The following is a 13,988-nucleotide window of genomic DNA, read 5'->3' as shown; positions in this document are numbered from 1 at the left end:
GCCCGAGTGCATTGAGGTGGGGCTCTCCTTTGTTTGTTCTCAGCGTGTGTCTGCCTCCGCGCAATTGCCTTCCTTTACATGAGCAGCTTAAAATCCTCAGGTTCATGTTGCCTTGGGTTTTGCCATTATTTTTCTGTTTGGTTTTTGTTTCATTTGTGCTCTGGAGTTTCCAGCTGACTGTACTACACTCCTGCACCTGACTTTTTCCCAGTCTCCCCCTCAGCTCCATCCCAACCTGTCTCCCCGGGTCTCCCCCCCACCTTTTATAATGCTATTACATATCAGAGCCCAAGTGCCCTCCTGGCTATGGCTGATACAAGATTGAGTTGCAAGGGTTCCCTTTAAAGGCTTAGCGATGTAGCAGGCAATGTCGCTCCTCCCTCTCCACTCCTTTCCACCCCTTCCTTCCAGCCCATAACACTCTCTGTGCTACTTCTCCATGTCCCTGCAAAGCTAGGGAACCTAGCTGTCTTTTCTCATATTTCAAAGACCCCCTAATTGAGACTTCGTCTTGTCTCTTGTGTGTTCCTTTTCCAGATTCCAATGACAGATGGATCTCTCACTCTTTCCTGGGCTCACTCGCTCTCTGTATTGTTTTTTTCGACGTGTTTGATCTGAAGTTCTGAAGCATCTCAGAGGGGACCCAGGAGAGGACGAGGCGCATGGATGGTGTGAGCGTCAGGAGAGGCAGCTCTACCTTGTTCTTCCAAGTCACATTGCGGTGTTGGGGGGAGGAAGGCGTGGAGGAGTCATTTCTTCCATCAAGATTTGTTGGTGGTGGCTAAATTTTGTTTTATTTGAAAAGACAGCACAACATCTTTTTCCCTCCCCATTTGGACCTTTTCTGGTAGATTAGGGGAGGCAGGAAGAAGTGGACTTTGCTGTCCCCACTCTGCGCCTTGTGTTGGCGCAGGGGGAAACAAAAATGTGGGCGATAGCACCAGATAGAACTGGGGTGTCTGTGTCCTCCTATCGCTAAGCACCGAGCACTCAGGCCCTCTCCTCCCTTCACTTTATTCTCTGGCATCTTGGTTTCTTCTTGCCTGTAGTGGATGTTGCATCCAACCATGCCGTGCCTGGGATTGTGGGCGTCTGCCTTGCTCTGTGTGTTTGTCCCTGGCATGGTGCATGGTGACTGCTGGCTGATCGAGGGGGACAAGGGTTATGTGTGGCTGGCCATCTGCAGCCAGAACCAGCCCCCTTACGAGACAATCCCCCAGCACATCAACAGCACGGTGCATGACCTGCGTCTGAATGAGAACAAGCTCAAGGTGGTGCTGTACTCCTCCCTCAATCGCTTTGGGAATCTGACTGACCTGAATCTGACCAAGAACGAGATCTCCTACATTGAGGACGGGGCCTTCATGGGTCAGTCCAACCTGCAGGTCCTGCAGCTGGGCTACAACAAGCTCACCAACCTAACGGAGGGCATGTTGCGTGGTATGGCCCGGCTTCAGTTCCTCTTTGTGCAGCACAACCTGATTGAGCTGGTCACTCCCACTGCCTTCTCGGAGTGTCCCAGCCTGATCAGCATTGATCTGTCTTCTAACCGGCTCAGCCGGCTGGAGGGGAACACCTTCACCAGCCTGAGCAACCTTATGGTGTGTGAGCTGGCTGGCAACCCCTTCAACTGTGACTGCAGCCTCTACAGCTTTCTTAACTGGCTGGTGGTCTTCAACAATGTCACAAAGAACTATGACCGACTGCAATGCGAGACCCCACGGGAGTTCGCTGGCTACCCACTCCTGGTGCCTCGACCCCACCACAACCGCAATGCCATCACCATATTCCAGTCCATGTGCCGGGGTGGCACAATCCCCTCTCTCTCAAGAGTCAACCCCACCCCCTATACACCTGACTCCCAGAGAGACCTGGATGAGTCCTCAGGGTTCAACCATGGGGACTTCCTGTCAGTGGAACCCCCAGCTTCTTCTACCACGGACTCCTCCTTCAATCCCAGCATCAAAGTCCACCATGTGACCATCACCTCAGCCACCTTGTTGGTGACCATCCCCTCGCCCTACAGCAAGTTGTACGTTCTGACGCAATATAATAACAGCTATGTTGCCGATGTCAGGACCCTGAAATTCAAGAAGGAGTATGTCGTCCTCAAAGATCTGAAGACACACACAGACTACACTTTCTGCGTGGCCTCCATCCGCAACTCCAAGCGGTACAACCACACCTGTGTGTCCTTTACTACCAGGAGCAAGGGGAGGGAGGATCCCATTCCCAATACCTCTACCACCACTCACTACATCATGACCATCCTGGGCTGCCTCTTTGGGATGGTCATTGTCCTGGGGGTGGTCTACTACTGCCTGAGGAAGCGGAGGATGCAGGAGGAGAAGCAGAAGTCCCTCAATGTGAAGAAGACCATTCTGGAGATGCGTTATGGCTCAGACATTGACACCAGCTCCATTGTCCACCCTTCACAGAAGCTGGGTGAGCCACCAGTCATTCCCATCTCACGGATGTCCTCCATCCCTTCCATGATTGGAGAGAAGATGCCCCCATCCAAGTCAATGGATCCTGGGATGGAAACCCCAAAGGTCACTACCAAAGGCAACTACATTGAGGTGCGAACAGGTGGTGGGGATGGGCTGGAGAGAACCCAGCGAGATGATGACCTGCGGGAACTCGACAATGGCCAGGGTTCAGCAGCTGAGATCTCTACCATTGCCAAGGAAGTGGACAAGGTCAACCAAATCATCAACAACTGCATTGATGCCCTCAAGCTGGACACAGCCTCCTTCCTGGGAGGAGGGGGTGGCGTTGATTCAGACATGGCATTTGAGTGTCAGTCCATCCCCACCAGCTCCTCCGGCGGGCTGGAGCGGCCCAGCTTCCTCTCACCACCCTACAAGGAGAGCTCCCACCACCCCCTGCAGCGCCAGCTGAGTGCAGATGCTGCAGTGGCCAGGAAAACCTGCAGCGTCTCATCCAGTGGCTCCATCAAGAGCGCCAAGGTCTTCAGCCTGGATGTGCCCGATCACCCACCGCTGAGCAAGTCAGACTCAAAATACATTGAGAAAGGCAGCCCACTCAACAGCCCCCTGGATCGTCTTCCCTTGGTGTCCCCGGGTGCCATCCACCACTTGGAGGTAAAACCTTCTTACCACTGCAGTGAACACCGGCACTCCTTCCCAGCCCTCTACTATGAGGAGAGCGCAGACACCCTGAGCCAGCGGGTGTCCTTCCTTAAGCCGCTCTCCCGTTCCAAGCGGGACTCCACGTACTCCCAGCTCTCCCCCAGACATTACTTCTCAGGCTACTCCTCCAGCCCTGAGTATTCATCAGAGAGCACTCACAAGATTTGGGAGCGTTTCCGGCCTTACAAGAAGCACCACCGGGAGGAAGTTTACATGGCGGCCGGCCACGCCCTGCGGAAGAAAGTCCAATTTGCCAAGGATGAGGATCTGCACGACATCCTGGATTACTGGAAAGGTGTCTCCGCTCAGCAGAAATTGTGACTCTGTCTTTACAAGGAAAAATAAAAAGGACTCCCCAACAACCACAAGAAAGAACCACTTGACTGTGAATCAAAGAACCAACAAATGCTCCCGACAAAAATGAACCGAAAACCATTTCTTAAAAGTTTACAAAAAACAAACAAACCCCACCCCCAACTGAAATGAATTGTTTCTACTGTGTTACGGGGACCATTGTTACTGCTGCAGGTGGTTGGGAGGAGCTGCCTGCTTTGACACTGTGGTAATGTCGCCGTGCATTGGGGTTAGCTGCGGTCCAGGACATGGTGGGGCAGGAGGGATAAGCAGTGAGGAGAGCAGGGGAGGATGCTAACTAAGTGTAGACTAAAACACTAACCATTGCTTTTCTGTTCCTAATGCTCCTTTGTTCCAGAATAGTTTTGTTTTAGGGGGGGAATCCTGACTGCTCCCCAAAAGGGATAATAGCAATTCCTACCCCCATCTCCCAGGCATTCCCATCAAGAGGAAACTGAGGATGTCCCCATCCCTCTCAGGATGACAGTCCAAGTCAGTGGAAGCTAAGTTGTTATTTTTATAGGGGCAATGTTGTGAAGACCTGCCCCTGTCTTGTGGGGTTTGTACAGAAACCAGAGTGTAAGAGGAGGATCTCTCCCCATGTCCTCTGCCCCGCCCCCGTCGGGATTCCCTAGGTTGGAGTCAGGCTTTATGGCCGGTGGCTGCATCAGCCTCTAATCTTCCTTGGGGTACATGGTCCAGGGAACTCCTTTCCCCTACCTTTGATTCATGTAGGAAGAGCGGTCACTGGCTCTTAAGCCCTGCAGGGGGGGTCCCCAAGGCCAGCCCCAGCAGTACATTCCAGTTAGTCTTCCAGTACGTGGTCGGGAGCATGACCTCTGGCATTGCTAAAGGCAGGGCCAGCAGAGATGGGTGAGAAGACAGGAATTCTCAACCTCTTTGAGATTAGGAGTATGCCCTTTCCCATTGCACACCCCACGCATACACTCAGCTTACATCTCCCTCCCACTCCCTGGCTCTGCTCCTCCCCTGCCCCCACTTCCCCTCCATGCCCACTCTGGCCTGCACTCAAGGAAGGGCTTCAACCCTTGGGGGTGTGGGCAGAGGATACTTAGTGGAGGAATCACAACAGCAGGAAACTACTGCAGCAGTGGCTGCTTTTGTGCCCTCCAGGAGCTACTGCCCTGGTGACTGCCCTCAATTACATTACTGCCTCTGTCACCCTCTCACCCAGCTCTCCCAGAGCAGGGTCCCCCTTCCCTGAGGGGTGCAGAAAGAATGGATGTAAACAGACACTCGTGTCAATTCCTGATTGCCCCTCTACTCAGTCTGTCCATTGAGAAAGTCCAGGGCTGGAGGAGACCTCCAGGGAGTGGATCCCACTCCAGTGAGGCACAGGCAACTCTCCTAGATAAGAGGCAGGCCCCAAAGTTAGAGGAAAGCTGGTAGGTGAAAAGCTGGTAGTGGGAGCAGGGTACAGGGACAGTACCCTAAGGAGGGAGAACATGATTGAACATGGCTTGGGACAAGAGGGTACAGTGCAGTAGGACAGCTCCGGGCAAAGGAGAGGAGGGTGCAGCTCAGGAGATGATGCCCTGAGCCTGCCCCTCCTGGGCCCCATCACAGAGGTGGTGCAGGTCAGGGGAGGGCCGTTCTTGCCTCACTGACCTGGTGCTGGCCATCAGAAGAACTGGAGCACCCTTCTCACCTGCTAAGTCTCTGGGGACTTGGCTGTTCCCAGTGAGAAGGATCCCTTGAGAGACCTGCCTCTGCTGCCAGTGCCCTTTTATCTGGGCATTGGACCTGAGCTCCATTCCCTGCCTAGTGCTGTGGGGGGGAAGCTGAGAGCGCAGCCTGCTGTCCACATCCCCTTCCCGTCTCAGAACAAACTAACAAAGCACAATCTTGGCTACCACCCACTCCACTTGTTTGCATGCAGGGGTGCCAGCCCGCTATGAGGGGGCTGTTCAGAGTGGCACTCCATGACTTTCCTTGACAATCCTTTCAGATGGCAGTGACACAGGGAGTGATCTCTGTCCCTTTGCATACTGCCAGGCATAGTCAGGGAGAGGTGGCTATATGACCAACCTCTGTGCCTCTCCCACTGCCCCAGGGCTGGCGGGTGGTGTCGCTGAGGAGCTGCTTAGAGCTCTGGGGATGTCCAGAGGCAGCTGGTGCATCTCTGTGGGGGGAAGGGCAGGAGACACAAAGGGAAAGGTCAAGGGCCTGATGGGATATCTCTCTAGAGTAGTCACTGGGCTTCCCACAGCAGCCGCTCGGGAACGGTCTTGGTGTCTTTCAGATGTCTGGGGTCTTAGCTGCCTGAGCTGCTTCATGAAAAACTGGCTCTTGTTTGGCAGCACCTAGGGACTGCTGTGGTGAATCTGAGGGGTGCGTTCCTGATGCAGTTCCTGGGTGGGGTGGTCCCAGGACCGTGTTTCCAATGGAAAATCCTAGGGCAATGCTCCCAGGGTTGTATTTCCTATGGAGATCCTGGGGATAGGGCCCCAGGAGTGTGTTCTCAGTGGAGACCCTGAGGAAAGGGTCCCAGGGTTGTATTTCCTATGGAGATCTTAGGGGAGAGATCCCAGAGGTGTATTTCCTATGGAGATCCTGGGCACAGGGTGGGGAAGAGGGCCCAGGAATGTGTTTGCAATAGAGATCCTGGGGGAAGTATCCCAGGGGTGTCATTTCTGTGGTGGTCATGGGGAAGGGATGAGGTGGGTATAGTCCTTTGGACTGCCTACGTTAGCTCCTCTAATGTGCTGGTGGGCCCTGCTGCTTGTCAGCATGTTTCCATGGATGATACCGCCAGTGATCCCAAACATTAGAACAGGACTGAGCCCACCCCTCTCAGCTGGTGCAGCCAGGGGAAGGGGGCATGTTAATGTGGGGTCAAAACAACAGTGGGAGCCCAGCAACCGAGGGAGATTGCAGCGTGAGAGGCAGGGCTAGGCTGACATGTAAGAGGGAGAAGGAGGAGCTGGACACTTCAGGGAGCCTGCCATGGAAGCAGCTGGCCCATGCTGGCTTCCAGCATGGCAACCATCTGAGGGCAGGGAGGGGAAGCAGGGGCTAAAGGGGAAGGGTGTCCTATATACATCTCCAACCCTGCTCCTCCTTCTCCAGAGCTTCCTGCCGATGCCCACTAGGTCCCAAAGACTGTGCCATGTGGCCAGTGGTTTGAAGCTGTGGGGAGGGGGCATTCTCTCTGCAGTGACTTCAGCTCCCTTTGTCCATCCCTGCTTTGCCCCCCACTCCCCAGGGAGGAAAAGGAAGCAGAGGAAGAAGAAAGGGGAGTGATGGGGTGGGGCATTGCTGGTTCCTTGGAAGAGGAAGCTCCCAAGATGCCTTTGGGAGGGGGGTGAGGAGCCCATGCCCCTTGCCATCCCCACAGTCACCCTTGGCCAGCACCTGGGTAAAGTTTGCATAAGATGGACTGTTCCACAGGGTGTAGGGGAGGGAGGGGGGAACGGGAGGGGGAACGGCCTGTCTCACCTTCCTCCTCCTCCCTCCCTGCCATGGGTTTGAGGATGGAAGCGACAACACTGAACCAAGTACACACGAGCCGTGTCTGAAATGAGCAGATTTACCGTTATATTTGCATGATGATTTTACTGTATTTTTCTGAGCAAACACCTGTTGTGTATGTGCCAGTTTGTCGAGATTTAACCCCCACCTCCCCTGACTCTCCCTACTCCCTCTTCCCCCAACCCCTGTTGTGATTTGATGCGAGATTCTTGCAAACTTCAGAGGGAGCGGACTCCAAAGAGAACCCAACCCGGGTACCCCAAGAGAACCATCACCCCTGCCCCCCGCTGCTCTTAACCACCCCCCACAGCCCCCCAAATATGCTGCTGTTGGGGCTGGGTGGGTATGGGTATGTCAGTGTTATGGACCCACTCCCCACTCACTTGTGCAGTTGTAACCCTACCTCCTTTGTCCCCATGATGTCAACATGGCCCACAGGCATGAGCAAATTATCCCTGAGAGGGCTCCAAACTTCTCATCCATAAGCTTCCCCTGAACCCACAAGAGAAGCCTTTCAGTGGAGGAATAGAGCCTGGTTTGGGGCCAGCGGAGGGCCACCACTGCTTTGAGAACACCTGATTTCATAGGGTCTGATCCTGAGTCCATAGAAGTCAATTAGTTAGCTCTCACTGACTTAACAGGCTTTGGATCAAGCACTTTCCATTCTCTTTAGGTAGTTGGCTATAACCTGGCCACGGTGCAGCACGTGGCAGAATTACTAATGCCTTTGTGCTGGAGAAGTGTGCTAAGGAGATCAGCCTGGATCTCCAGCTCTATTTTTCCAAGACCTCTCACTGTCAGGCCATGAAACCCCTCAGGACAAACAATTGCCTTTGGGCAGACTCAAAACCTACAGCTTAGGGCTGCATTCTTGCTTTGTTACTGTGCTGGCATGAGTCCTGGGTTCATTGCAGAGGACAGGAATCTAGTTCACTTAACTGGAAAGAAGGAGGAGGACCAGAGATGAATTCCTGTGCCCCCTGGAATGGGATCCAGGGGCAACCCTTTGGGGAGGAGTTAAAGACACAGAAATGGATCCCTGTGTCACCTACAGGGGACTGTAGGGCAACTGCTTGGAAGGAGGGGAGCAATCTGAACTGGAACAGACTCTGAGTACAGAGCACTGAAAAGAGTCATAAGTGAATATCCATTCCTTGAGATACAGACCGTAGGTTCAGCCCCTGCACTTGCTGCAGTGTTGCCCCTTCTTTGTTCTCCGCTATGCTGCATCCTGTGTTGGCTAATTCCTCCTGAGGCAGGTGTGAAATATTCATGAATGACAAATGAAAATTTATGTCAAGAAATCCTGGCTGAGGCAATGTCCGTGTGTTTGCAATGTTAATCAGCCCTCAGGCCCACTGAAGACTCTCGGAGGCAGCTTTCATGGGGAAGGGGTAATGGAGAGCATGGGTGGGGGTGGAGAGCAGAAGGAGAGAAGAGGGATGGTGTCACAGAGAGGTGTGAGGGGGTGGAAGGAGACAGAAGAGTGGGGAAGAGAGAAGTAACAGGGGAAGAGGGTGATGTGGGGAAGTAAGGAGTGGAGGTTTCAGGAAGGCAAGGATGGATTAATGGAAAGGAGAAGAAATGTAGAGGTTAGGGATGGAGAGGAAGGAGAAAGTGATCAGAGGAAGGATGGGATGGAAAGAATGAAGAGAGGAGGAGAGGGTGGCCTTATGAAGGAAGAGGAGAAAAGTGATCTAATGGGGAGGAGCAGATAGGGTGTCTGAGAGGTGGGGAGGTGATGTAAAGAAGGGCAGGGTGACGGGAGCCAATGCAAGGAGGCTGGGTGCGGCTCACAGTTGCCCATGGCCCATTTCTGCAGGTACAACCCTGTTGTGCAGGTAGCGGCAGCAGCAGCAGCATGGTGCTTAGAGCAGTGGGCCAAGCAGAACAATCAACTGCACTCATCGTTGGAAGGACCAACCATGGCTAGAAGTGTATGCAGCAGGGGCCAAAGGCTAGAAACCATGCCCTCCAGTCCTTCCCCTCTCGGGAAGTCGCTGTCTGTGAAAGTCTCCCTCAGGAAGATCCTCATGGAGCAGCTGACTCCCAGCTGGAACCTGCCCATTGTGGCCCCTACTGCCTCAGCCTGAGACAAGGAGCTACCTTGAATGGCTCATCCTGGGGAATTCACCGCGTGTGCCTGTAACCAGTGGGAGTGTCCACCCAGAGCCTAGCACACCAGGCCCTGCATAGGTCTCTAGGGGCCCTTCTAGGCACAGGGGTAATTGCATCCCAGGAACCACAGCAAATAAGTAACTAGCAGTGGTGGTGGTGGCTGGGATATTCTTCACCCGTCTTGTCTGTGGGATACGTTGTGTGCTGTGGGGTAGAGGTAGGGGTCATTTGTGGGGCTGGAGGAGCCTGTTCTGTCCCCCCACCCCATTCTTCCCTAATGCAGGTGGCTTCTGGAGTTTTACCTAAGGAGGGGAAAGCAGTGTGCATGTTACATTTGAGTCTCTTGTGGCATTAGGTGGTGTGTACCTCCTGCCCAACTCCTCTGCCGTGCACTGTGAGGGGATGTCTGTATCTCTGCCCTCTGCTGCCTCTGCCCCACGCTGTGGTGTGTGTGTGGGGGGGGGGGCTGCCTGTTCCTTTCCCCCTGCCCCACACTGGGAGGGGCTGTCTCTTTATCTCTTCCTTATGCCTGCTCTGCCGCACACTGTGAGGGGCTGTCTGTGCACCTTTCCCCCCAGTGCCCAACACTTTGAAGATCTGGTTCTGCACCTCTCCCCTCAGCCTCCTTTGCCCCACACTGGGAGGGCCTGCCCCTGTTTCTTTCCCCCTGGGCCCCTTAATCCTACACAGGGTCTATGAATATAGATCATAATCGCACCCTGCCCTGGTAATGTAACCCTCTGTCCTCTTTGGGGAGTGGGCAACCTCCATACCACTTCCCCTGGCCCTGTTCCCTGCTCCGTTCTCCAGAGAGGATGACTTTCCTTTTGCCCTGCGCTCCTATGTGCCCCCCTCCATTTGTCTGCCTTGTTGTAGCATCTCTTCATCAGGCCTTTGTCTCCCTCTCATTGTCAGGCCTTGCTCTGAGATGACCCCTACTCTTCCTCTGCCTAGGGGAGCAGAGGAAGCTTTCTGGGAGACTTTGGGCTCAGTGTCGGCTGGCTCCAATAGCTCTGCCCACAAGCACAGCATCAGGGAGTAGTGAGATAGCTGAGAGCCAGGGGGCTCCTTCATCCCTTGAATGTAACACAGGCACAGAGGCAACTGCCCGGATTGGGTCCTCACCGGCCGCTCGGTGTCCCTCCTTCCATAAGACCCCTGTGACCCTTGGTTGTGTATGGACAGATTTTATTTTGATTCTGTTTTTATTTTAGATTTTATTTTTTCCTGTTTTAAACTGAATGGCACGAAATCGTTTTTCCTCAACTTGGAGATTCCTGTATGGAGAAGATCAATTTCTATATTTGCAATAAATTTCTTATTTAAAACAAAAAAATGACAAAAAACAAAACAAATGAAACAAAATGAGAAAGGCCGTGTCTGAGTCTGTCTGTCCCTTGTCTCTCTCTCTCTGTCCTGTCAGAAAGAGCTCAGTGGGCGAAATAGGTCTGGGGAAGGAAGGGCTTTCGTCCTGGAATGGGGAAAGAAGCTGTAGCAGGCCATGGTGGGGAGGAGGGCATGAGCCTAGGGTGAGGGAAGAGAAAGATGAATGGCTGGATTCTCAGACATGCTGGGTGACCAGCAGCTCCTATGGAGAACTGTGTTTCATTGCATTTAGCTAATCCCCAACCCCTACTCTCTTTCTCCACTCACTCCACACCCATTCCAACCCCTGCCCTGGTTCCCTGCATGCCTTGTCTCTGCCTCTGCCCCCCAACCCCTCTATCTCCCTCTCTCTGGTTTTGCCTTTAGGGCCCATTCTGCTCAGTTTCCATTTTCAATTTCTCCAAGATCTATACATTCCCCAAGGCTTTTCATTCTGTTTTTGTGCATCTGGCTTTGATCACACACATCTAACAGCAGTTTTTTAAGTTGCCTCTGCTTCCCATCTTATCAGCAGAGGCCAAGGACTGAGTCCTCAGATGTGCTGAGTTTACCATCTGTGCTCCTATGGAAGTAAGTGTTTATGTGTGTGTGGGTGCAAAAGTGGCTCTAAGCAACTGTCAGCTTGTGTGAGTGTGTATGTAAAAGTAGCTCTGAGCAACTTTCAGCTTTTGGGTGCATGTGTAAAGGTGGCTCTAAGCAACTTTCAGTTTGTGTGTGTGCGCGTGTGTATGAAGTAGCTCTAAGCAATGTTCAGCTTGTGCGTTTGTGTGTGTGTGTGTGTGTGTGTGTGTGTGTGTGTGTGTAAAGTGGCTCTAAGCAGCTTGCAGTTCCACAAGTCCTGGGACAGCTTGGGGGGGAGGCTTGATGTTGTGCCTGGCATCATTTATAGCAGCCTTTGGTATGCTCTCAGTTACACTTTCTGCAAGCAGTCACTGCATTGATAGTGTCATATGCTCTTTTCTACTGATCTGCTCCCTTCCTTCCCTTGCACACCTTCGCCAAGGAGGGAGGAAGGATAGTATAGACCCTGCTACACCTGCTGCGCACCACTCCAGGATCCCTGTGTGTTAGGAAGACTCCCTGGCTGCCTCCAAAGGGCACCTCTTTGGCTACTTTGTTGAGAATTCAGCCACTGAGATGTCAATTCATTCCATACAAATAAGGATGCAAAGGACAGGCTAGGGAATGGCTGAACAGGGGAGAGACTGGTAGTGGGGGTGGGGGAGAACATGATATGAAAGAGCAGAACAGCCGGTTGTCACTGAAGCCCTGCAAACAACTAGAAAGAAGTTTTAAACTCTAGGGCAAAATGCCGAGATTGTGCCTCATTCTGATGCAAGAAATGGGGATTGTGGGACAAGTAACCTAGAAGCCAGAGAGGGTTTCATGAAGCATTAATAGCCCCATCAGAACCATGCTCCCCAGGTTATTAATTTTGCTATTAAATTTGGTGTAGTTTCTGCTGTCCACAGTGTCCTTTATGCCATAAGGACAATACGTAGTTATATGGTGGAAGCCCCACAGGGAGCTGGAGGTATTTGCAACTAGGTGAAGAATGATTGCAGCCTTTGGCACCTAGGGAGATAGTGAGGGCAGTTTGAGATTGCGGAGGTAAGGGTATTTATTGAGCACTCTGTTAAAATGAGTGGCAGGGAAATAATTAACAGTTCTGGACATTTTGTCATAAAGTCCTGCTATTGAGGTGAATTGAGTGGTCTCATAGCTCAATGAGCTAGTGCTTAAGGCTGTCTGTAGACTCAGGAACACAGCTCTGCATTGATCAGAGTGCAATGGCTGAAGACTACAAGTGGGGAGTGTGCTAATACAGAACAGTGGGATGTGTGGGCATTTCACATGTGTACAGTTGTGCTTTCTCCTGGAGGCATCACATCTGGAGGGAGTGATTGTTTCTCTGAGAAGGCTGAAGCCTGAGAGAGAAGACCTACTCCTTGTAAGACCACACTCTTCTTGATTGGGCTTCCAAGGAATGGCCATTATCTGTCCCACTCCAGCAGCAGGGTGGCAGCTTCTGCCCCCAGCCAGCTATTCAGAGGCCTACAGGGAAAGGTAGGGTAATGTTTTTTGATTCCTCAGAAGCAAGCATCTCCAGAAACAACCCCAAGCACAATTTGCACAAAGCTGGCCAGGACCACTGAGGAAAGAAACCAAGGATACAAGTCATCATGTGGACTGAACTCCCAGCTGTAGGCCAAGATGTTGGTGGGTCAGAGAGGAACTTGTCTGTGCTGTTGACTATCCCTACCGTTTGGTTGTGGGGACTGAGGACTGCAGTATAGTCTATAGAGCAGGAATCTTATCATCACAACCAAACATGCTTTTAACTGAAACTTAAGTGATGGGAGGAGAAATTTCTTGTCCTGACCTAGAGCAGTGGTCTCCAAACTTTTTGACCACACACCCCTATCAGTAAAAAAAATTTTTGAGCACGAACCCCCAATATATGTATATTTATATAAATATACATATAAATAGAAGTTCTAGTATTTTCTTCCCGCACCCCAATGAATCGTCTTGCGCACCCCCTGGGGTGCCTGCACCCCACTTTGGAAACCACTGACCTAGAGAACAGAGCTCTGGTCTGAGAAGAACTATGTACACAGTCCTTGGTTTGCTAGAGCTTGGGCATGTGAATGCAGAACAAGTGTACAACAATATCCAGCTTCAGCTGAGGAAGGAGGATCACTCCTGACAGTGAACTACCTGTACAGCTAACTTCTGCCCTAGTAAGTTAGCAGTGTAAATATGGAGAGAAAGAAGAGAGAAAAGTCCTTTAGTACCAAGAGTACCTAGACACTAGAAGGTTTGGGAATCAGAGGACTGGGGGGGGTGTGGAGGAACTGAAGAGCTTATGGAGAGATGATGAAAGAGCTAGTTTTGTGATCAAGCACTCAAGTAGGACTCAGCAAATTGGGGTTTGGTTCCCAGTCATTTGTCTGTCTTGTGAGACAATAGAATTGCATTGAGGCATCAGCTTGTTGAACATCTGTGAGTGTGGCTTTAGCGCCCAATTCCCAGTGACATATCAGAATCCCTAGGGCACCTCAGGAATGGCTATGATCAGATCAGATCACATCAGGGAGTTACCACAGCAGTGGGTAGGGCAGGAAGCAGAAGGCAAAGTGGTAGATCTGGCAAGGAGCACAGGCAGGGAGCAGAAAAAAGAGCAGCAGATCGGGCAGGGAGCACAGAGTAGGGAGCAGAAAACAGCCACCGATTGGGCAGAAGAAGGGTATCAAAGTGGCACAGGGTGCAGGGCTAATTTGTGGCATGCCTGTCAAAAAGGTTGGCTCTCCCTAGATTAGAGTAATGCTGGATGGGGGTTGGCGATAGAGTAGCTGAGCCAATGCAGGTTTGCTCCTGTTACAGTAAGTGCCATGCTGGGAGTGTAACAGAGCCTGGTCAACATGGCTTTAGAAAATGAATCCAAAGCATCATTATTTTTTAAGCAACTAAACCAAAGGAACC

General features: G+C 52.1%; 1 protein-coding gene across 1 annotated transcript; it reads left to right on the top strand.

Annotated features, from left to right (window-relative positions):
- Positions 1-536: 536 nt before the first annotated feature.
- ELFN2 (extracellular leucine rich repeat and fibronectin type III domain containing 2) lies at positions 537-10,488 on the top strand. The gene has a single exon (XM_019544877.1). It carries the CDS (start codon positions 1,053-1,055, stop codon positions 3,471-3,473), a length of 2,421 nt encoding a protein of 806 aa, XP_019400422.1. The 5' UTR covers positions 537-1,052; the 3' UTR covers positions 3,474-10,488.
- The last annotated feature ends 3,500 nt before the right edge of the window (positions 10,489-13,988 follow it).

This window comes from Crocodylus porosus, unplaced genomic scaffold (assembly GCF_001723895.1).
Source record: "Crocodylus porosus isolate Cpor-Errol unplaced genomic scaffold, CroPor_comp1, whole genome shotgun sequence".
NCBI classification, from domain to species: domain Eukaryota; kingdom Metazoa; phylum Chordata; order Crocodylia; family Crocodylidae; genus Crocodylus; species Crocodylus porosus.
This window is presented reverse-complemented; position numbering and strand designations above follow the sequence as displayed.